At 39.6% G+C, this 23,454-nt stretch overlaps 1 protein-coding gene across 4 annotated transcripts in view; it reads right to left on the minus strand.

Annotated features, from left to right (window-relative positions):
• Positions 1 to 21,212, minus strand: part of TP53BP2 (tumor protein p53 binding protein 2) — a 98,354-nt gene extending 77,142 nt beyond the window's left edge. Inside the window, exon 1 of one of the 4 annotated variants that reach the window (XM_074222770.1) lies at positions 21,120 to 21,209. In XM_074222770.1, coding sequence (XP_074078871.1) covers positions 21,120 to 21,158 — 39 coding nt within the window. In that variant the 5' untranslated portion in view covers positions 21,159 to 21,209. Of the gene's footprint in view, positions 1 to 2,475; positions 2,775 to 10,096; positions 10,340 to 21,119 lie in introns of those variants that run through there. The other 3 variants (XM_074222773.1, XM_074222771.1, XM_074222774.1) reach the window with 3 other exon arrangements.
• Positions 21,213 to 23,454: the final 2,242 nt, after the last annotated feature.

A 23,454-nucleotide genomic window follows, 5' to 3' on the forward strand; every position in this document is an offset into this window, starting at 1 on the left:
GAATCTTTTGGATAAATATCATACTGATCTAAAATGGTCATACTAGTGATCAGTCTGGAAAAAAAAAAGGAACCAGGGATCTTATGGTTATATTTCCCATAAAATGCGACAGATGTATTATTTAAAATTAAGAAAAAATTTTGAAACAGTACAAAACACTGCAATATCCTGATATTACTTTTATCAAAAATATTTTAACTCCTTGAAAATATATATAAGACAATTAAAGACTGCTGGATTTGGAACATATTGACTTAAGTTTGAATTACGACTTTGCCAGGTATTATATATACTCTTTGTGAGTTTATGAGCCTCAACTTCCTGATCCGTAAAATGAGGTTGGCCTAAATGATTTTTAAGTTTCCTTCCAACTAGAAATCTATGATCTGATTTTATGCACACACTTATTACCATTCAGTCAGAATGTTAAATTTACCAGGATATTCCCCACTCCATAACCATTGAAAAGGTTATTTGTATTTCTTTCATCCCCTCCCAACCTCTAAAGATCAGAAATGATAGGGGTGGCTAGGTGGCGCAGTGGATAAAGCACCAGCCCTGGAGTCAAGAGTACCTGGGTTCAAATCTGGTCCCAGACACTTAATAATTACCTAGCTGTGTGGCCTTGGGCAAGCCACTTAACCCCATTTGCCTTGCAAAATCCTTAAAAAAAAAAAAAAGATCAGAGATGTTAAGTCAGTGAAGGTGGATAACTTCCTTTGCACCTTTAATTCATACCAAAGTTAAGTCAGTGGTCCACACATACACCCATTAAAAAACTGCCATTAAGTTTCCTTTAGGAATAAAACAGAAGTAGAAAATTCTAACTGCTTAATTGCATTATTCTTTTAAAAAAAGTAATTTTATTTTCTTTCTCAAAACCTAGACTCCATCAGTTTCTTAGTTCCTGTTTTGACATTATTTAAATCACTTTAGCAGCCTAAGAATTTCAATTTGTTGGCAGAATAATTAGCACTCCAAAGGGCTTCTTGACCCAAAATGAGTTATATAAATATTCATCTGTATTTCTAGGTTAGATTCTCTGATAATAAATAGCAAAGATAAAACTATCAAAATAAAATTTTACTTTGAAATTTCATTGTGCAAAATTTTGGCATCAGTGCTCCTTTAGTTTTGCTCCTTTCCTTCCTTCTGTTATCTTTTGAAGTTTGTTTGAGAATAACAAATTTGGAATGCCCGGACTGCACCGTATCCTAGTTCTGGTAACTGTCTTTTATTATTGGCCCTGAGCAGACTGATGCCAAACTTGTTCTATGTGCCCATCTGGTCTTGGATTCCTAACATATTAAGAAGTTTTACATTTGCAAAGGGAAAAGAAAGATCCTACCCAAACACAGACAATGAAGGAAGGCAGGAAACCAAGCATTTATGAAGTGCCAGGTACCCTGTTTAAGTGCTTTACAAATAATATCTCACTTATTATTGCAGAGAATCTCAAATACAAAGAAAATTATAAGTGTGTTCATCTAACTGCCAATGAAGCTTAGTGACCTATGGGAAATCACCTTAAACTCTGCCAGGAAGGTAGATAGGTCATTTAAGGATACTATTTCACATATTAGCATAAATAAAATAGAGAAGATATTTCAAAAGTTCCAGACAGAAACAACCCTACTCCTCGGAATGGAAACCAAGCTGAACAAAAAAATGGTAATTGCATTGTATGATTTCAAGTTTACTAAGTCGGTGGATACAGTCTCTCTTAACATTTCCTCTTCCCAATGACACAACCACAATCATCGATCAGAACTAGGTGCGCCGTACTGGGCCAGATGTGGCTGAAGTTTCACAAAGAAACAAGTGGCCGAAACAGGCAGCGCGTTCGCTGGAAGGAATCCGAAGACCCCGCCACTGCGAGCGCACGCAAGGCTCCCTTCCCCGCACCCGTGCCGCGGGGCTAGTGTGCTTCAACAACCTGTGGGGCTCGCCGCCGAAAACCAGCACCTCGTCCCCCTAAATCTCACCCACCAAGAGCAGCGGGTGAGGTCCCGAGGCCTCAGGAGCGTCCACATGACCTGCGGGAGGAGAAGGGCGGGGGTCGGCGCTGTTAGAGGCTGGGACCCCTGGAAAGCCACCGTACCCCGGTGCGCTTCAAGGGGGTGCGGGGCCGCGGCCCCCACTCGTGGCGTCCGCCAGCAAGAGCTCATCAGCGCGATACTGGGGGTGCAAAGGGAAAAGTTTGGAGCCTGGAGTCGCGGAGTTGCGGGCCGGGCCGGGTGCCCCGGGGGGCGATCAGCCGAGGCCCCGGGCCCCGAGCGGCCACCCCCGCGGCTGCGGGGGCCCGGGTCGGGCGTGGGGCCGCGAGGTAAAGGCGGGGAGGCGCCGGCCCGCGCCCCCGCCCCCGCCCCCGCCCCGCGGCCCGGGCTGGGGCCGGACCAGCTCCCCGGGCCCGGCCGCCCCCGCCCCCGCCGCCGGGCTCCGCCGCGCTCTCCCTCCCGCCGCGCCCGCACTCACCGGCATCATTTTGGACCCGAACCGCATGGAAGCGGGGAGCCGGGCGGCGGAGCCCGCCCGGGAGCGCGGGGCTGTGTCCGGCGGGACGGGCCCAGGCGGCCGCGGCGGCGGGGGAGGCCGGACCTGTGGCGAGGGGAGGCCGCGCCCAGCCCGCCCAGGAAGGGAGCCCTCGAGCCCCGGGCCCGCCTCCGGCACGGCGGCCCCCGCGCCGCGGCTTTGTCTCCTCCGCGGCCCCGGCGGCTCCGGCTCCCACCTCCGCTCCCAAGCCCACTAATCCGGGGCCCGCCCCGCCGGCCCCGCCCCGCCCTGCGTGGGGAGGGGAGGGGGGCGGGGCGGAAGCCGCGGCGCCGCGCGGAAGCGAGGGCGGGGGCGGGGCGGGGGCGGGGCCGAGCGCGCCCCCGACCTCAGGCGAGGGGCGGGGCCGGGGGCGAAGAGCGCGTTCCGGCCCAGAGGCGGGAGCCTGGGGAGCCGCTGGGGCCGCCGGGCCGGGCCGGGCCCCGCCGCCACGCGCCGCTTGGGACTCCCGGGGAAGCCGCGCCTTCTCCGGGCGCCGAGGAGGCGCCCCCCGCCGGGCCGGAGCGGGCCGGGGCAGTTGGGCCGCCAGTCAGGGCCCGCCCAGGGCTGCCCGGGGCCGGCCCGGGCCCGCCGCCCGCCGCCCACGGCCACGTCTGCGCTCCAGGCCCGATGCCTCGCGCACGCCCGCGCCGCCCGGAGCCGGTTTGGGCAGGTTCTGGCCAGGCCCGAGAGCCTTCCCCAGAAGCCGCCCCGGGGGACCCGGGCGCCTCATCCGCCCCCGAGCTGTGCCCCCTCGTGCGGGCGACCTGTGCCCCCTCGTGCGGGCGACCTGTGCCCCCTCGTGCGGGCGAGCTGGGCCTGGCCGGGAGCACGGCCCGCCCGCCGCGGACAAGCGAGCCCAGGGGCCCTTCCCCTCGCAGCCCTTTTTTGGCTAATTCCCACTAACATTTTCAGTTAATATTCGGCGCACTCCAGTGGAGCACAAAGAAAGAACCGGGAAAAACCAGGTTCAAGTTCGACATCTGACTATACTCTGCTGAATGACAAGTTAATGTTCCAGGTAATCTTCTAAGACTACAAGTTATGCACAGTGAGATTACGCCTCCCTCCTAAATAGAATTGTCTCATCCAGGAGTTTCTTATCAAAAGTTCAGGCCTCACCCCTATGCTGAGTAAAGAAAACTACCACTGATCCATGTTTAAAAACACTCCAAAATGCCCAGGTCTGACGATGAGAATTCTCTCACTTCAAAAGCCCTCCGCCCGCAGTGATTCCCCACTGCCTGAAACATGAAATGCAAACTCCCCAACATAGTTTTTAAGATCCTTTCAGATTATGACTTATTTCACATTGTCCCCAGAATCATATATTATTCTCAACACACTGTATTCCAAGCATATTGCATCATCTGTTCCTCAATTTTAGTCCATCATCTCTTGCCTTCTACTCAGACTGGCCTCTATTAGGTTCCTTCTCATCTTCAGTTTATGTTGCAATTCAACAATGAAACCTTCCCTGAGCCCCTAAAAGAAGTTTCCCAGGGGCAGCTGGGTGGCATAGTGGATAGAACACTGACCTTGGAGTCAGGAGGGCCCCAGTTCAAATTTGACCTCAGACACTTAATAATTACCTAGCTGTGTGGCCTTGGGCAAGTCACTTAACCTCACTGCCTTGCAAAAACAAAAAAGAAAAATATAGAGAAGTTTCCCTAAGAGAAAATATTCTTTTTACCCCTCCTCAAATTTTTGTGGAGCATTTTGTTTAGATAAATAGTAGATAGATAGATGAGATATCTATATCCATAGAAATGTACATGTCTCCTCTTTCTGTCCTCACAGGCTTAGTCCTCTTATCTCTCCAAAAGACTCCCACATCTACATATTCATCTACATATCTAGTCTACCATCATCCACTGCTTTTTGGATACTTTTCTTCTATATATCCAATATTATTGTTTAGTTGTTTCAGTCATTGTGACTATTCTCTATGACTCCATTTGGGGTTTTCTTGGCAAGGATACTAGAATAGTTTATCATTCCCTTCTCCAGACCATTTTAAAAATGAGGAAACTGATAAAAATCTTTCTAAAAAAAAAAAAGAAAAAAAATGAGGAAACTGAATCAAACAGGGTTAAGTGACTTTCCTAGGGTTATACAGGTAGTTCTAAGACCAGATTTGACCTCAGGAAAATGCATCTTTAGGCACTGAACTCTATTCACTGTGCCACCTTGCTACCAGATGTCTAATAAGTATACCAAGTTAGAACTCATCTTCTCCTCTCACACCTAGTCTGTCTTTCTTATTTCAGTTTCTATATAATCAGTCCTAAACTGCCTCCTAAACTACTCTCCACTATTATCAATACACACCCAGATTTACAACTTTGGAATCATCCATGACTCTTCCCTCTTCTTCAATCCTCATAAACCATTATGTAGTAATATATAAATACATTATATGTGTACAGATATGTGTGTATATATATATATGTATACACATGTGTATGTATGTGGATAGATCTATAGACTTTTCTCAGTTTTCATTTTTCTTGATATTTCTAGTATTTGACACTGTTGACCTTGCTCTTTTCTTGAATCTTCTCTACTCTGAGTTTTTCACAACAGTGTTCTCATTTGGTAATTGACTACTCTTTCTAATCCAATCCCTTTTGCTGGATCCATTATTTCATACTTCATAACAGTAGGTATACCCCAAGACTCAGGCCTAGGCCCTAATTTTTTTCTCTCTACAGGCTCATTTGATGACCTCATCAATTCCCATCTCTATGCAAATGACTACCAAATAACACATCTAACTATAATCACTCTCCTGAACTTTAGTCCCTCACTTCAAACTATTTTTTGGACACTTCAAGATACGTCTTATAGACACATCAGATTCAACTTTTACAAAACAGAACTTAGTAACTTTCCTCCAAACCCTAAAACTCTTCTAAACTTTCCTATAATTGTTGAGGGCATCATTATTCATCCAGTTACCCATTTTCAAAACCTTGATTTAATCCTCTACTCACTCACCCTACATACCCAGTCTGTGCTACCAGTTGTCACTTAAGATTCTTTCATATTCTCTCACATATAACCCCTCTTTTCCATTCATTCAGGTACCACCATATTTAAACTGTCATCATTGCTGTCCTTGACTATTTTAATTGCTTCCTAATTGGTCTCTGTCTCTACTCTAATTCATTCTCTCATACAGCTGCCAAACTGATTTTACTACAGTGTAGATCTGATCATGCCACCCCCTATTCAAACTCCAGTGGCTCCTTATATAACCTCTAGAATAACATATAAACTGTCATAGAAAGTTCTTAACAATTCTACCTTTCCAAATTATTCTTCTCCGTGGACTCTATGGCTAGTCAAATTAACTTTCATGCTATTTCTCACTCATAGCTCTCCATCTCTTTGCCTACGTAGGGTCCCCCCACCAGTGTCTAAGATGAATTCTATCCTCACCTTTGCATATTGGAACCCCTGAGTTTCTTTAGGATTCAAGCCAAGTACAATCTTCTACATGAGTTTCCTTTCTTGGTATCCCCAGATACTAATGGCACCCTCCCTAAAGGTTGCTTTATATTTCTCGTGTAATTTTTTTTCTACTTCATATTGATAATGTACCTCACTCTAATTGAACATGGAAGGTTCAGACTTTTCAACTGAGATTAAATCAAAACACAAAGTAATGGGTTCAGCTAGGTAGGGCAGCGGATAGAGAACCAGCCCTGTCCTTCCTAGGAGTCAAGAGGACCGGAGTTCAAATTCAGCCTCAGACATTTAATAATTACCTAGCTATATGACCTTGGGCAAGTCACTTAACCCCATTGCCTTGCAAAATAAAAAAAACAAAGTAGGCATATACACAAGAAAGGGCAATGGATCTAGAGGATAAGAATACTGGCCTTGGAGTCAGGAGGACTCAGTTTAAATCCTGCCTCCAACACTTAGCTGTGTAACTTTGGGCAAATCATTTTAATCCTGATTGCCTCTGTTTCTTCATTTTGTAAAATGTGCTGAAGAAGGATATGGTAAACCACTTCAGTTTCTTAGCTAAGAAAATCCCAAATGGGGTCACAAAAAGTCAGACATACCATAACATTAAAAAACCATAAGAAATATTTGGGGATTGGTTTGATAAACAGCAAACTAGTTCACAATCAGGCATTCCAGTAGTAAGCCAACCCAGTGATGGATACCTTTATCTAAACCTCTGAGAGAGAAGGGTGGAGTAAAAAGATTTCCAGCAATTTGGAACTAATATTTAACCACTTTATTTCATGTGTTCTCTAATTTTGAGCCCACTTCCCCCTGGATTCTGTGAGAGCATCTCCCCAGTTTGGCAAGAGGGCAGGGGGAGAATGTTTTATAACAACTTGTTACTTGAATGGAAAGGGAAGAGAGAAAACAAAAGTTCACACATGCATTTGCATCATTGATCACAAAATGATGTTCCGAATTGTAAAAGATCAGAATATTTGGGACTTCCCATCTGCACTGGGAGCTGAGACACATAAAAGCAAATTTTCTACAAGGAACCTAGTAGAAAGCTAAACTATACCTAGGGGGAACTTCATGAAATCACAATTAAGGGAAGGGAAGTAAAAAGATTTCCAGCAACTCAGAACTATTATTTACTACTTTATTCCTTGTGTTCTCTAACCTTGAGCCCACTTCCCCCTTGATTCTGTGAGAGCATCTCCCCAGTTTGACAGGAGGACACGGTGAGACTTTTATAGCAACTGTTCTTACTATATCACCTAACTAAATATCCATTTGTAAAAAAAAATTAAGTCTGGCTGACTGATATCAACTTGATTCATAATAAACACATTGGTTGGGGTTTATAGGTGATAGTATTAGAAAACACCACCCAGGGCGGCTAGGTGGCATAGTGGATCAAGCACCTGCCTTGGAGTCAGGAGTACCTGGGGTCAAATACTATCTCAGACACTTTATAATTACCTAGCTGTGTGGCCTTGGGCAAGCCACTTAACCCCATTTGCCTTGCAAAAACCTAAAAAAGAAAAAGAAAACACCACCCATCCATTAGGGTTGCTCCTAAAATCCTAAAGGGAATAGTAGCCGGAAATGGTCTGGGAACTCAATCTATTAGTCTGAGTGTAGATTAAGAATTTAAGCACATCTCCTTTATTAGAGAGTAAGATCCTTGAGGGCAAGGTCTTTCACTTTAATTCCCCTATAAACACAACATTTGAAACAATGCCTGGCCCTTAGTCAGTGCTTACTAAATGCTTGCTGTTAGTCAGTGCTTACTAAATGCTTGCTGTTGATTATCCAGGCAGTTGCTAAATCTTTTTTTTTTTAAGGTTTGTTTTGTTTTTGCAAGGCAAATGGGGTTAAGTGGCTTGCCCAAGGCCACACAGCTAGGTAATTATTAAGTGTCTTGAGACCAGATTTGAACCCAGGTACTTCTGACTCCTAGGCTGGTGCTTTATCCACTATGCCACCTAGCTGCCCCTCAGTTGCTAAATCTTAATTGATTTCACGTATTCAATATTTCTACAATGTCAACACTTGACCCAGTTCAATCCCTTGTGAACATTTGACTGGATGATTGTAACACTACTGTCTGATCCATCTTTTACAACTCTTTTTTTGTTTTTTGTTTAGGTTTTTGCAAGGCAAATGGGGTTAAGTGGCTTGCCCAAGGCCATACAGCTAGGTAATTATTAAGTGTTTGAGACCGGATTTGAACCCAGGTACTCCTGACTCCAGGGCTGGTGCTTTATCCACTGCAACACCTAGCTGCCCCTGATCCATCTTTTAAACAGTTTACAAACTGACATTCCTAAAATTCAAATATGGCTCTGTGATCTCCCCCCTCCCCAATCTACCCCATCCCTATCAAAATTCCATGGTTCCCTATTGGCTTTAGGATAAAAAAAAAATAATTCTGAGCCTAGCACACAATCCATACACAAACTCTACATAGTCTGACTTCCAAGCTTATTTAATATTAATTTCCATCACACATTCCACTTTTGAAATAAACTTACTATTTCCTTCCTCTGCACCTTGGCACAAATGGTTGCCATTTCTGGAATATATTCCCTCCTCATATTTAAATAGCAGAATTCTTAGATTCCTTGATACCATTCAGATACCAATTCTTCACAAGACTTATTGATTCCCTTCTTTTGTCAGTCAATTATCATCATCCCCCCCCCCCCATTACCTTCTGTACTTTGGTATATACTTCACATTTACTTGTATATATGTTGTACACTTCCTTTCCAAAAGAATATCAACTTAAAAGCAAGAACTCTTTTGTCTCTGTAACCTCAGTCCCCAAGACAGGATCATGTCCATAGTAGTGCTAAATAATTCTTCAATAAATTGAAAAATTAAAAATTGAAAAAAATTAGATCATTCAGGTTAATAAATTGATATAATCCATGACAAACAGGATGCAACTGTTTATCATCTTATCCCAATCCCACTACCATTCACTATCCTGCTTTTACTGCCAATCAATTTCCAAACTGCATCAAGTACCACCATCAGCATTTAGTTATCACCTCTCACTCAGTCTGTGCTAATAGTATCATAATTGGTCTCCTTGCTTCTAGCCTCTTTCCTCTCCCACTCATCTTCCATGAGAATTGCCAAAATAATCTGCCTAAAGCACAGGTCTGAATAAATCACTATACCAAAAATTTTTTTTAGAATTACTATTTTCTGCTAAGATGAAATATAAACAACCTACCATTTAAGGGTCTCCACAATTTGCATCCTACCTGCTTTTCTTGTTTTGTTTTATTGAAATTCCATTTATGCATTTTATATATTCAGAACAAATTGAATTACTAGCAGTTCCTCAAACTTTACACTGTGTATTCACATTTGTGTATTAGGACTTTAAGTTTGGTGACCCTCACATATGACCTTCATGGTACTATGCATGTATATTCATCAAAAACAATTCTAAACCCTGTCCCTCGTTATTTTATTCATTCCTATTCTCATACTAGGTTCTAAGGCAAACAAAATATGTTCTGTTATTTCCTTAAAAAATTTAAAAATTGTGACCTCTCTCTGTAATTCGCTCTCACCCCCTCCTCTAGTTTATTAAAGTAGAAAAACTTCTCTTCCCATAGACTTTCCTCCCTCTCTTTCTCTTTTCTCTTTCTCTATATATGTATATATATATGCTCTATCTGTATTTATGTATTCTATAATCTCTAAACATGTTCTATGTATATGTTTATATATTCTCAATATATTTTATAGAGATATATTCATTATATGTATTTTATGTACAGAATTTATATATTCGTTCAATGTGTTCTAGGTATAGATTTATATTCTATGTATTCATTTTATTTGTAGATTTCTATTATATATTCTCTATATATGTTCTATGAATAGATTTGTATATTCCATATCTGTTCTGTCACTATATATGTGTTTGTGTGTGTGTGTGTGTGTGTGCGTATATGTATAAAGAGAGAGAAAGAGAGAATCTAATCCCAGTAACCTAAATTTAAAACATCAAGGTAACTTCCTAAATCTCCAATGTATTCGCAGTGTAACAAGAAATAAAAGACAAATTATGTCTCACCTGTGAAAAAGTCACCTCTAAGCATCACTGCTCCTGCTGACCTCTTTAAGTCTGGAAGCACGGTCCCATGATTTAGCTTGTTCAGAATAGCAGCCAAAATCTAAAAATTCTCTTCATAATGTTTCACAATATGAGAAGAGTTAAATGCAGTCCCTTAGGAAAGAAATACTCTTAATTTTTTCTTTCCATCTTCAGTCTTTCTCTAAGCTACTACAGCTAACTTTCCAGAATGACAATTAAACTGCCACTTTTCTGAAGATTCATTCTCTCTTAAAAATAGCAGTTAAACTGTAACTTCCCAAGATTCCATTGCCTCTTAAAGTCATAGCAATAAGAGTCTTTGTGAGAGTTATTGAAACCATTACACTAGCAATTCTCTTAGCTTAAAATGTACCTCCTCCTCTTATTTGTGCCTATCAGTATATATATATATATATATATCTCTTTCATCAAAACTTTCCTCAGGTGCCACTTCTTCCACAAAGCTTTCCCTGATCCTCCCTCACAGTATTAGGAATTGAATTTACCTTGTCCTTTACATATGAGAGGAATGTTACCAAGGCTCTGGGTGTACCAGGTGCATGCTTCCATCCCTGGACTGTGTTCCCATAGGATTTTAGGGCAAAGAGTTTACTACTTCCTTGGGGAGGCTCTGCAAAGTGGTTTCTCTAGAAGTATGTTTCAGGTTCCACAGCATTTAGCTTCTAGTTAATTGGGCATACTTGTGAAAACATATGAGAAAAAATTTTAAAGTCAAGAAGGACAAAACTTAAAATCAAAAATAAAGAGGGCAAAGAAGAAAACAGAGAAGAAAAATGACTCTAGAAGTCAGAAGCTCCAAGGATATCATGCATCATCTTATCAGGGTTTATAAGCAACAACACTTGCTGAAGCTAGACTTTAGAGCATGAAAGACCCAGCACTGTTGAAAGGAATCACCAAAGCAAACCTCACATTTGCTATGGCTTTCATCTTGCCCCATTTGTGCTCCAATAGTCATTTGAAATACTTCTGCTCAGGAAACAACAGGAAAATCCTGAAGACTCACCAATCTAGTGTTGATGAACAATCAATGAACAACCAAGACAAAGAGATTCAGCACCTTTTGTGGTTATCTGATGATTAAGTTGTTAAACCACTGTTTCTTGTATCCTGAGATTAGGTACTGGGCTGATAGCCAAGACTTGGGGCCAAAAGTCAAGTTTGATTCATATCCTTATATCATCTGGCATTTGGGTAACAGGTGGTAAGAATACTTTCTGTTAATACATTTTCTTGATATTTCCTTTACATTTCTAAGACAAGTAAATTATTCTTAGTATTTACCAATCTTGGGAGGAGTCAGGAATTTGAAAATAGGGAGTTGGAGCAATGATATTGGTTGTAGATGTGTATATATATGTGTGTGTAAATTTACTAATATTTCTCCTTTTTAAATGTTTTATTGATGCTTTTTTTTTGTTTGTTTTTGCAAGGCAATGGGTTAAATGACAGCTAGGTAGCTATTAAATGTCTGAGTCTGCATTTGAACTCAGGTCCTCCTGACTCCAGGGCTACTTATTTATCCACTGCACCACCTAGCTGCCCTGATACTTTTTGTTTAAAAAAAAGTATATTATCTTTAACAATGAACACTCTCTTGCAACAAAGAGTTAAGCAAGACCAACCAACATAGTGCAAGTAACTTAGTCATTTGAGTATGTAACAACTCTAATGTGATCCTAAAGAGAACTTCCCTTCTCTAATAAGGGATTCCCCCCCACACACACACACACAAATTTAGTGACTTGGTTCAGCCCTAGGAAAACATAGTCCATAATAGAAATGTTAGGTTTTTTGCCCTTACTCTTCAGCCTTTTTACCCCTACCTCAAAGCCCCAAAGAAAATTACTTATATGCCTTATATCAATGTTCTCCCCCCACAAAAAAAAGGGAAGATTAGAAAGATTTTCAATGTACAATATAAACCAGGTATGAGACATCTATTTATTTCCTTCACTCACAAAGAAATGTCAACCACAAAGACTTGCAAGGTTGCATTGCCAGAGTTAAACCTGGATAGAGTAATTTAAATTATGGTTATAGCTCTCCTGGCAGGTTGATACTTAAAGCATGATGCAGTTTGGGAGACTGATGAATAAGTATTTTACTTTTCACTTCAGCTCTGTACTAACCAAACAGTCCCTTCCAGGTCTATGTCTTCTGACAAGGCAAGCCAAACCAGGGGTTTAGAATCTCCTATATACATTTTTTGTGTATAAGCATTTGTTAAGCCTCTACTATGTTGCAGTCTACAGCTAGGTGGTGTAGTGGATAGAGAACTGACCTTGGAGTCAGGAGGTTAGGAGTTGGAATCCAGCCTTAGACACTGGGCACCAACTAGCTGTGTGGCCTTAGGCAAATCACTTAACTCCAATTGCCTTGCATCCAGGGCCATCTGCAGTGGTCCTGATTCATTTCTGATCACTGGATCCAGATGGCTCTGGAGACGTGAGACTGGTGAATTAATGTGCTTGTCATGGCATCATCTCCCTTATATCATGGTCTTCTTTCAGACTGAAGGACAAAAAAAAAAAAAACTATCAAGTGCTAGGAACTCAACAACAAAGACCTAACAGGGCTTACTCTCAAAATATTTACATTCTGTCCAATTTACAAATCAAGCAAAAAGTATTTATTAAGTACTTAGTATAGGCACTGTGCTGCATGTTGGTGATATAAAAAATGGTTTAAAAAAATCCACAAACCAATACATGCCCTCAAGGAGCTCACATTCTAAATGGGAAAACAGCATGTCCATATATAGATATATAAGAGATACATATAGAATATAGGGGAGGTGATCTCAGATGGAATAGCACTAGAAGGTTTAGGGATGGGCCCAAAATATTCTTATGAAGAAAATGTATACTTTGAAAAACTTGAAGTGCTAATATAGTTATCATGTAATTTTGCTATCTCTTATATTTTTTTGTTCCCTTAAGGATATGATTTTTCTCTAAACACATTCAATTTTGATCAATGTATAACATGGAAAAAATGTAAAGACTATCAAAAAGAAAATTTTTTAAGTGCTATATAAATGCTTTTTAAAAAATCAGCATAGGGGCAGCTAGGTGGCGCAGTGAATAAAGCAAAGGCCCTGGAGTCAGGTGTATCAGGGTTCAAATCCAGTCTCAGACACTTAATAATTACCTTGCTGTGTGGCCTTGGGCAAGCCACTTAACCCCATTTGCCTTGCAAAAACCTAAAAAAAAAATCAGCATCATATAGAGTAGGGTAAGGACTGGACCTGTGATTTCATTGTCTCAGGGTGAAGAAAATTTCCCATACTAATAAGTATAAAATATATATATATATATATATATATATATATATATATATATATATATATGTAATTTGGATGGGGGGGAGGAGAAAAAAATACTTGCAACTGGAGAATTAGGAAAATTTTCATAATGGAGGAGCCCATAAGCTGAAAGAAGTTAGGGATTTGTAGGAGGTAGTGGTGAGAAGGGAGAGCATTCCAGATATGGAGTCCAGCCCATGTAAAAGCATATACATAGGAAGGAGTTAAAATCTTATATATGAAGAGCAAGCAAGCCAGTTTGACTAGACTGTAGAGGATGTGAAGGGGACTAATGTATAAGATAAAGTAAATGTATAAAGGTAAGTTCGCTGGTGCGAAATTGTAGTGCTCTAAATGCCAGTGCCTTGAATCTAACATTCTGAATTGAATGGAATTTGTATTTGTTACCCTCTAGAATGTCTATAAATTCTAGTGAAAGCATTACCTTCCTTATATAGTACAGCAATATAGAGGTCTGCTTTGAAATTGCTTAGCAGAGGATAAAGTTACTTGGGAATAGCAAATATTATAATAACTCACATTTATATAAGCCTTAAGGTTTACAAAGCACCTTGATCAAAACAACCTTATATTATAATAGGGAAATTCTTATTAGCACCCCTCATTTTGCAAAATAAAATTCAAAGAAATTGAGTGATTTGACTAAGGCTACCCAGTTAGAAAATGAGCAAAAGAGACCTACTAGATGTCTACTAATCCAATCCTCTTATTTTACAGATGAGGAAACCAAGGCTAAGAGAGGCTGTAATTTGCAAACCATTGTACAGGTGGTAATTGGTAGACCAAAACCAAAACTTTAACTGAGGTCATCTAACTCCAAACCAAGTATATTGGTTCTACCTATATAACTCTTTTCTAGGTGTCCTCTACTATCAAATTCTGAGTATTAGACACACATTGAAAAAATTTATTGATAATCTTTTGTTCTTTTGCTGTTATTTTGTTCATTAGCTGTGCCCACCTCTTTATGATCCTATTTGGGGTTTTCTTAGCAAGGATACACGAATGATTTGCCATTTCCTTCTTCAATTCATTTCACAGATAAGGGAACTGAGGCAAATAGGTTAAGTGACGCACTCAGTCACACAGCTAGAAAGTGTCTGAGGCTAGATTTGAACTCAGATCTTCCTGACTCCAGGCACTGTCTTCTATATTCATTGTGCCACATAACTGCCCTGATGGTTGAGTAATAGCAATCTGAATGAAAAGCATAGGAATTATAATCCCTAAGAATTAACACTTTTTCAGGAAGCAAGAAAACTTGAAAGTAAACATCAGAGTACAAAAGGACAGTTTCACAGAAAAGATTTTTCACAGATTCATCTTTAGTCATTTTTGTTTTGCTTTTTTTCTTATTTGCACATAAAGAAATAGAAGAAAGCTCAAAAACTCTATGTACTGTGATGCAGTCAGCCAGCATGTAGATATTAGATGTCTGTCACCAAATTTCAGCTTTTCTCCAATGGGAAACCATGGTATAAAGTCTCCTTACCAACTTAAAATCTGCTATATTAAAAAAGAACATTAATGTATGTTTTGATGCATTTATAATGTAGAGAAATAAAACTGAAAGAGAGGTAAAGTAGGAAAAGTGGATAGATTAAATTGTTGACATCTGGATTCCTTTTTCTTTGCTGTTTGTTTTCACAAATGCCCTGCCCTGAAGGGAGGGAGGCAAGGAGGGACAACAGCTGGCAATCTGTCCTGAAACTAATTCCTGGCCAATTGAGATTTCACTGCTGCCAAGTTGCCGGTTTGTTTATGTTGGGGTTTTTTTAAATAACAGAAGCATGAAACCAAAGCAACCTTGTCTGTGCTTTGGTTACACATTCCCTCAATCTCTCAAAGCTCTCATCTGGCTCTCAAATCATTTTCTTTCATTTTACCCTTCCAAGTTTCAATTTCTCCTTCCTCCCACCTGCTTCATCTTTGTATAAGTCTTTCTGAAATCTTCTCCACCCCTTAAATCTGTATTCAACTTCTTCTGCAAAGAAGATGAGACAAATTACTATCATCAGTAGTTGCATGGGCGTCAAGCACCTGTTTTCACATTCTGCCTCTGGCCCTTGACACCTAGCACAATTCCTTAGTGTACTGCAGCCCCTTAATAATAATGACACCATTTTAATCTTGGATCTTCCAATTTACAAAGAACTAATAGGAGAGTTAGTACAAGAAGGAGATAGCTGACACAGGAGATGTACACATGTCTGGGAAAAGTTGTATTCAAATTAGATTATAACTTTGGATTATGGCTTACAATTGACACTATAGAAAGGCAGTGTGATGGATTGGATTAAATTCTATACTTGATATCAGAGAGATCCAAGTTAAATCCAGTTTTTGCTGCTTATTAATATCATCATGGCCAAGTTACAACCCTTCTGAGACTCAGTTTTCTCACATGTAAAAATAGAGCTAATAGTTTTGATAACATCTTTAAAAGGTTATCATAACTGTTATATGTTATAACATAATATGCATAAAATATTTTGCAAATGTCAAAATGCCATATATGAACTTAATACTTTCTGGAAACATACAACATGGACTGAATCCTGGTCAGATTTAGATATTTCTCTTCATTAATAGAAATATACATGTACTAGATTTAATCAGGGAGGCCAACTGAATTCAACAAGCATTTATTAAGTATTTACTAATTTACTAACTAGTGATACATGGATTTTTTTAAATGGTCCTTGATTTCAAAGGAGCTTAATGGGAGAAACCACATGTACTTAGAAAATCAAATATAAAATATATACAAAGTAATATTCCGGGGGGCGAGTGGATAAAGCACTGGCCTTGGAGTCAGGAGTACCTGGGTTCAAATCTGGTCTCAGACACTTAATAATTACCTAGCTGTGTGGCCTTGGGCAAGCCACTTAACCCCATTGCCTTGAAAAAACCCAAAGTAATATTCCTGTGGAACTAAGGTAGACTTTCTGAAGGAAGTGCCACTTGAGCTGAGTTGTGAAGGGAGCTCAGTATTCTGTGATGCAGAGGTGATGTGGGAACACATTTCAGACATGGAAGAAAGTCTATGTAAAGACATAGAAACAGGAGGTAGAATGTCATTACAGGGAATAGCAAGTAGACCAGTTTTACTTGAATGATGGCAAAAGATATTATAAATCAATGAAATTGGCATTTTAATCCAAATGTAAAAGGTAGCCATTCTATTGGGGAGGGGAGGCAGGAAAGGGAGAAAGGTCAGAGACGGAGTCAGGTCTTGCTTTAAGAATAAAACTTTAAGGGGCGGCTAGGTGGCACAATGGATAAAGCACCGGCCCTGGAGTCAGGAGTACCTGGATTCAAATCCTGTCTCAGACACGTAATAATTACCTAGCTGTGTGGCCTTGAGCAAGGCACTTAACCCTGTTTGCCTTGCAAAAACCTAAAAAAAAGAATAAAACTTTAGCAACTTTGTGGAGAATATATAGGAGAGGAGATAGGCTTATAAGAGAAAGCCTAATTAAGAAATTATTGTGAGGCTGGAGCCAAGATGATGACTTGAGGGCAGGAATTCCCAGAAACTCATGCCCCAAAAAGCTTCAAAAGCTGTAAAATTATGAGTCCATTTAAAATTTAGAGGGGCAGAACCCACAGAAAGACTGAGTGATACAATTTCCCAGTCCAAGGCAACTTAGATCTGTAAGAAAGGTCTTTTCCTCAGGGACCAGGAGTTGGAAAGAGCCTCAGCACAGCCAGGCCTCATCACAGCCTCAGTGAAGCTGAACTGGGCCAGAGCAAACCAGCTCCAGCCTTCCAGGAACAGCCCACAGAGCACCTAGGTCTCTGGGTTCCTGGGGCACCTATGTCTGTGATAATGGGGGCAGTTTCCAGACCTCCTGGCCCAGGGATCAGAGGGGACAGCTTGAAGGGGGAGTGAGAGAACTTTGCCTCACCAGCAGAGCAGCCCTACGACAGGTTGGAGTCACCCAGCTCTTCCAGAGCTTTCAGCCCACAGACAGTAAGGGGGTTGGGGGAGACTGCAGAGGTCCCTGGAGCAGTACTCTGCTACTTTGCTCACATTCAGATCCAGGGCCCAGTCTGGACCATAGAGAAACAGGGACCATCTTCACAATTCCAGGACAGAGAGGAAGGCTTGTAGTCATTCACAGACCAGAGCACAGGCAAGAGAACAGTCAGAGCCTCTCAGAATCCCCCAAAGCTTTGGAAGTGAGGTAAATCAGTTTTGAGCTGAGGAAATGAGCAAACAACATAAAAAGAAGAACCTGACTATAGAAAATTACTTTGGTCCCATGGAGGATCAAAATACTCATTTAGAAAATGACAAAGTTGAAGCTTCTGTATCCAAAGCCTCCAAGAGAAGTAGGAAATATGCTCAGGCTATGGATGAGCTCAAAAAGGCTTTGAAAAACAAGTAAGGGAGGTAGAGGAAAAATTGGGAAGAGAAATGAGAGCGATTCAGGTAAATCATGAAAACCAAGTCAGCAGCTTGGTGAAGGAGATCCCCCCAAAAAAAAAATGCTGGAGAAAATAACATGTTAAAAACCAGTTTAGATCAATTGGAAAAAGCAACTCAAAAGGCAAATGAGGAGAAGGCAGAATTGGCCAGTTGGAAAAGGAGATAAAAAAAAATCTCCAAAGAAAATAACTCCTTCAAATGCAGAATGGAACTAAAGGAAGCTGATAACTGTGCAAGAAATCAAGAAACAATAAAACAGGCCCAAAAGAATGAAAAATTGGAAGAGAATGTGAAATATCTCATTAGGAAAAAAAATGAACCCAGGAAAACAGATCCAGAAGAGATAATTTAAAAATTATTAGGTTACTTGAAAGTCATGACCAGGAAAAGAGCCTGGACTTCATTTTTCAATAACTAAAATCCAGCAAAATTGCCCTGAGATCCTAGAAACAAAGTAAAAAAATAGAAATTGAGGGAATCCACCAATCATCACCTGAAAGAGATCCCCCCAAAAAACTCCCAGGTATATTATAGTCAAATTTCAAAATCCCAAGTCAAAGAGAAAATACTACAAGTTGGCAGAAAGAAACAATTTGACTACCATGGTGCTACAGTCAAGATTACACAGGATCTAGCAGCATTTACATTGAGAGCTCATAGGACTTGGAATACAATATTCTGGAAGGCAAAAGAGCCTGGATTACAACCGAAAATCAACTACTCAGCGAAACTGAACATCCTGTTTTGGGGGAAAAGATGGATTTTCAATGAAATAGGGGACTTTCAAACTTTCCTATTGAAATGACCAGAGATGAACAGAAAGTTTGACCTCCAAGTACAGGATTCAGGTGCAGCATAGAGAGGGTAGAAGGGAAGGACTAATTATGAGGAACTTAAGGGTGTTGAACTGCATGTATTCCTGTATGGGAAGAAGATACTGATAACTCATATGAACCTTCTCATTTATAAGAGTGGTTAGAGGGAACACATATAGTCAAGGCACAGGAGGGAGTTGAATATAACAGTATTTTATAGTATAAAAATGGAGTCAATGGGTGATAAAGGAAAGTATTGAGAGAAAGGGAAAGGAGAAGTAGAATGGGCTAAAATATTTCATATAAAAGAGTCAAGAAAAAGCTTTTTCAATGGAGTGGAAAGGGGGAAGGTTGAGGGGGAATGAGTGAGCCTTCATTCTCATTAGAAATGGCTCAGAGAAGAAATAACATACACACTCAATAGGGTGTTGAAATCAATCTTACCCTAGAGAAAAATTAGAGGAAAGAGAAGGGGATGGGGGAGGGGAGGGGGGAGTAGGTGATAGAAGAGAGAGAGATCATGGAAGAAGGGAGTCAGAAACAAAAGACATCTGCAGAAGAACAGGGTGAAAGGAGAGAGAATACAATAAATGGGAGTGTATAAAAGACTGTTCTTGAATTTTGTTGTTGTTTTCAGTCATGCTCTATTCTTTATGATCCTTTTTGAAGTTTCCTTGGCAAAAATACTTAGAATGCTTTGCCATTTCCTTCTTCAGTTCATTTTACAGATGAGGCAAACACAATTAAGTGACTTGCTCAAGGCCATTCAGCTAGTAAGTATCTGAGACTAAATTTGAATTCAGCTTTCTATCTCAAGGACAGTACTCCATCCCACTGTGCTACTTAGCTGTCCTTTAGAAACAGTTAGGCATAAGAAATAGGACAAAAAGATGTGAGATATTTTGAACAGCTCAATTCATGAACTCACTGTCAGTGATATTTGAAAGATCATGGAAAACAAGATAGGTTAGAAAGACCTGAAGGAAAGCAAATGCTGTGTTTAAAAAAGAAAGGAGAATAAGAACAACAGAACATAATCTATAAATTCTGTCAGTGAAGTTGACTTCAGTTCCTATAAAATTCGTGAGTTCTTAGCTCATGTTCTTTAACTTTTTTTTTTAGGTTTTTGCAAGGCAAATGGGGTTAAGTGGCTTGCCCAAGGCCACACGGCTAGGTAATTATTAAATGTCTGAGACTGGATTTGAACCCAGGTACTCCTGACTCCAAGGCTGGTGCTTTATCCACTGCACCACCTAGCCACCCATTTAACTTTCTTAGTGAAAGACTTGGAGCCTCTAGATCTTGCAAGTTTCAAAATACATAGAGGGACCTGTGGAGTACCAGCACTCCAGAGTCCAAGTACAGTATGACTTCTTAGAGGTACAATCTGGTCATGAAACAAGGACTCATTTGGCAAATCATATTGCCTCTGGTCATGAACTTAATGAGATCAGTATTATATAGGAACTGATCTAAGAGTTTGCCTCCAAGGTGTTGGAGAAGGGGAAGAAGTAGTATTTATTTCTTGCTATATTTTCAAAGTAAATGACCCTTTATAAAGCTAATGTTAAGTAGTTTAATGAAATTAGGAACTAGTCACTGACAATAGTGGATCTAGATGAGATGACTTACAGTTATTTGGGGCCTGAACCTCTAAGAAAAGACAAAGTCCAATTTCAGCAGTACAATAATAATCAAAGACAATTTTAAAAGACTTATGATGGAAAGTATCATCCATATCCAGAAAAGGAATTGTGGAATTTAAATGAAGACCAAAGCTGCTGCTTATTATTATTATTATTATTATTATTATTATTATTAAATTTTTAAAAGTTGTCTTATGTATTATGTCATTTTTTCTCCCTAATATTTTCTTCCATTTGAATTTGATTCTTCTTTCACAACATGATCAATATGGATGTATTATTTAGCATAGTTATAAATGTAGAACCTATATCAGATGTTTTCTGTCATGGGGAGGGGGAAGGGAAGACAGAGGAGGAGAAAACCATAAAATTCAAGACTTTACAAAAAGAATGATTGATAAAAGCTACCATTGTATGTAGTTGGAAAAACAAATAAAATATTTTTTTTAAAAAAGAGTGAGTCTGAGCAAATTTATTACACTCCTTTCAAGCAATTATATGATATTCCCCAGGAGAAAACTCTGAGTAAGTCAAAATAAGCCAAATTCTTATGATCCCAGGGGAAATCCTGGGTGGACTCATGAGCCAAAGAGATAATTTTTTTGACATCTAAGTTTCTATTTCATAGATGATACTAATATTTAAACTATAATTTGACATTAGTGAAAATGACTGATCCTCTTCACATACAGGTTAAAAAAAACTAAATGATCTTTGAGATGACTCCCAACCCTGAAGTTCCATAAACAAAGCTTACCTTTTCCTTTGACACATCAAAAGTACTGGACATGGCCATTAGCAGACCTGGATTTGCAGTTTAGCCTTATGTCAGTTACCAATGGTAAGGTGAGTTGATTTGCTGGGATTTTTTTCTTTGACTTTTTTCATCTAGAAAATTAAAATAGTAATTCTTGTGCTATGACCTTAGAAGGTTAGTCTGAGGATCAAACAAATACCAAACATATTTTTGTAAACATTAATCAAAATAAAAGTAAGCTTCTATTTCTGATGCTGCTAATATAATATAATATATATATATATATATATATATATATATATATATATATATATATAATGAGGTATTAACTTACTAAAAAAAATTAATACCATACACTATATTTTAGGAACAGATTTACCAGAAATAATTTTATTTAATTTATCATTACTCAGAGCAGCTAGGTGGTACAGTGAATAGAGCACCGGCCCAGGCCCCAGGAGGACCTGAGTTCAAATGTGACTTCAGACACTTAATAATTACCTAGCTATATGAACTTGGGCAAGTCACTTAATCCCATTGCCTTGCAAAAACAATTATCATTACTCTTTATCTAAGCCATTTCTAGTTGAGAAAGATACAGAGATGGAAACAGACACACAGACAGAACCATACACAGGTTCAAATTGACAAAATATCACACATGCCTTTTGAAATGTCTTTACCTCAAGACAATTAGAGATAACATTTATTTTGGGGGGGTGGGGTTTCTTTATTAACTTTTTTCAGTCAATGAAAATGTTCCTGCTCTTACTTCAGCTCTTCTCCTGTGGAGAAAGTTCAAAAAATAATACCCCTATTAAAAACATGGGTGGGATGAGAGAGATGGGAAAGAAATGATTTTATCTAGACAAGAGTTAAGTAGTTCTACTATTTTCCTAAATGAAAAGTCTAGAAAGGATTTTAGGCTAGAGAAAATATTTCTAAAAAGAAAGTTTTTAAAAGACTTCTATGGCTTCAATAAAGAGGAGGTTTTGTCTTAATTAAATTTCTTCCTCTACCACTTCACACCCAAGTCCTTCCCTCTACACAGGGTTATAAATAGTATTTTTGAGATCTGGTACAGTTAGACTACCTTCCTTCACTTAAATAATATTACAAGATCTGGAAGCCATGAGGAGCTAGTGGATAGAGTTTGGACTGAAATGCTAACTACCAGTAGAAGAGCTATGTTCTTCTGGAGAGGTAGTACCTGAGTAGGGGACAGAAGGGAAAAGTGGTCCAGAGATGGTTTCAACAAAAGGATTGTATGATACTTTCTAGCACACAGTATAGACAGAAGGTTTACCCACAAAAGGCAGTGGCAACAGTAGTGACCAACCCAGGAAGTAAGGACCCAAACTTGGTAAATATTTCCCTTCAATGGTTAGAATTCTCTCTATGGATACTAATTTCTTTGTCTTTACTTCTCTTCATCAGCTATCATTCAGACAAAAAAAAAAAACCCAACCCACTGTTGTTTATTTTCCTATCCTACTCCCCTATCCCCTAATGCCTATGTAGTTTTTTAAGTCTGATACTCTTTTAATAAATGAATTTGTTTCTACTGTCAACAACCATGTCATTATTTGCAATCATAGTGTACATGGAGAGGGATGGGGGATAGTTCTGAAGATTTTCTTAATATTTTGGATTTGGGGGTCTACTTTGGTAGATGAAACCTTCCCTTACCATCCTGGAAGTTACTTGATTTATGTTTAGTCTCAAAATAACTCTCTCAACAAGTAGAATTTTAAAGTTTGTAAGGAGCTCACTTAAATTTTCTCTTAAAGGATAAATTGGTTGTCATTGTGTGGTTTATCATATGGAGAGTCTGTTACTAAGGAGCCTTAGGCTTAAGACCCTCACCTATCTGGGAGGGATTAGAAGATAAAGTACAACCTCTTGTCATGTGAAAGCCTTGACTGCATCCCTTTCTGCTTGGTAAGGGAAAGTGAGAAGGTGAGACCCATTCTCATTCCATATTGACATCTCCCAGTTACAAATGGATGAATGGTTATTTGTCATCACCTATTCATTATTTTTTTAATATAGAGTCACTTTTAATATAAGTCACCTGCTTACCTCCTGTCCTACTCAGATAATGACTAGAAAGACTGAAAAGGACTCTTAGATTAAAGGACTTCTTAGATTAAAAGTAAAAGAGATTCAGGAAATCAGAGGATGTTGACTCCTAGGGTTTCAGCCAACATTATATCTAATCTATAATTACTTCATTTTTCTCAACTCAGATGTCCAAACTGCCAGTAAGAGAGTCCAATATATCAATATGTTAATGGTTGTATGATTTCAGTGTTGCATTTTCTCAAATGGTGAA

The sequence above is a fragment of the Macrotis lagotis genome, chromosome 2, assembly GCF_037893015.1.
Source record: "Macrotis lagotis isolate mMagLag1 chromosome 2, bilby.v1.9.chrom.fasta, whole genome shotgun sequence".
NCBI lineage: Eukaryota > Metazoa > Chordata > Mammalia > Peramelemorphia > Peramelidae > Macrotis > Macrotis lagotis.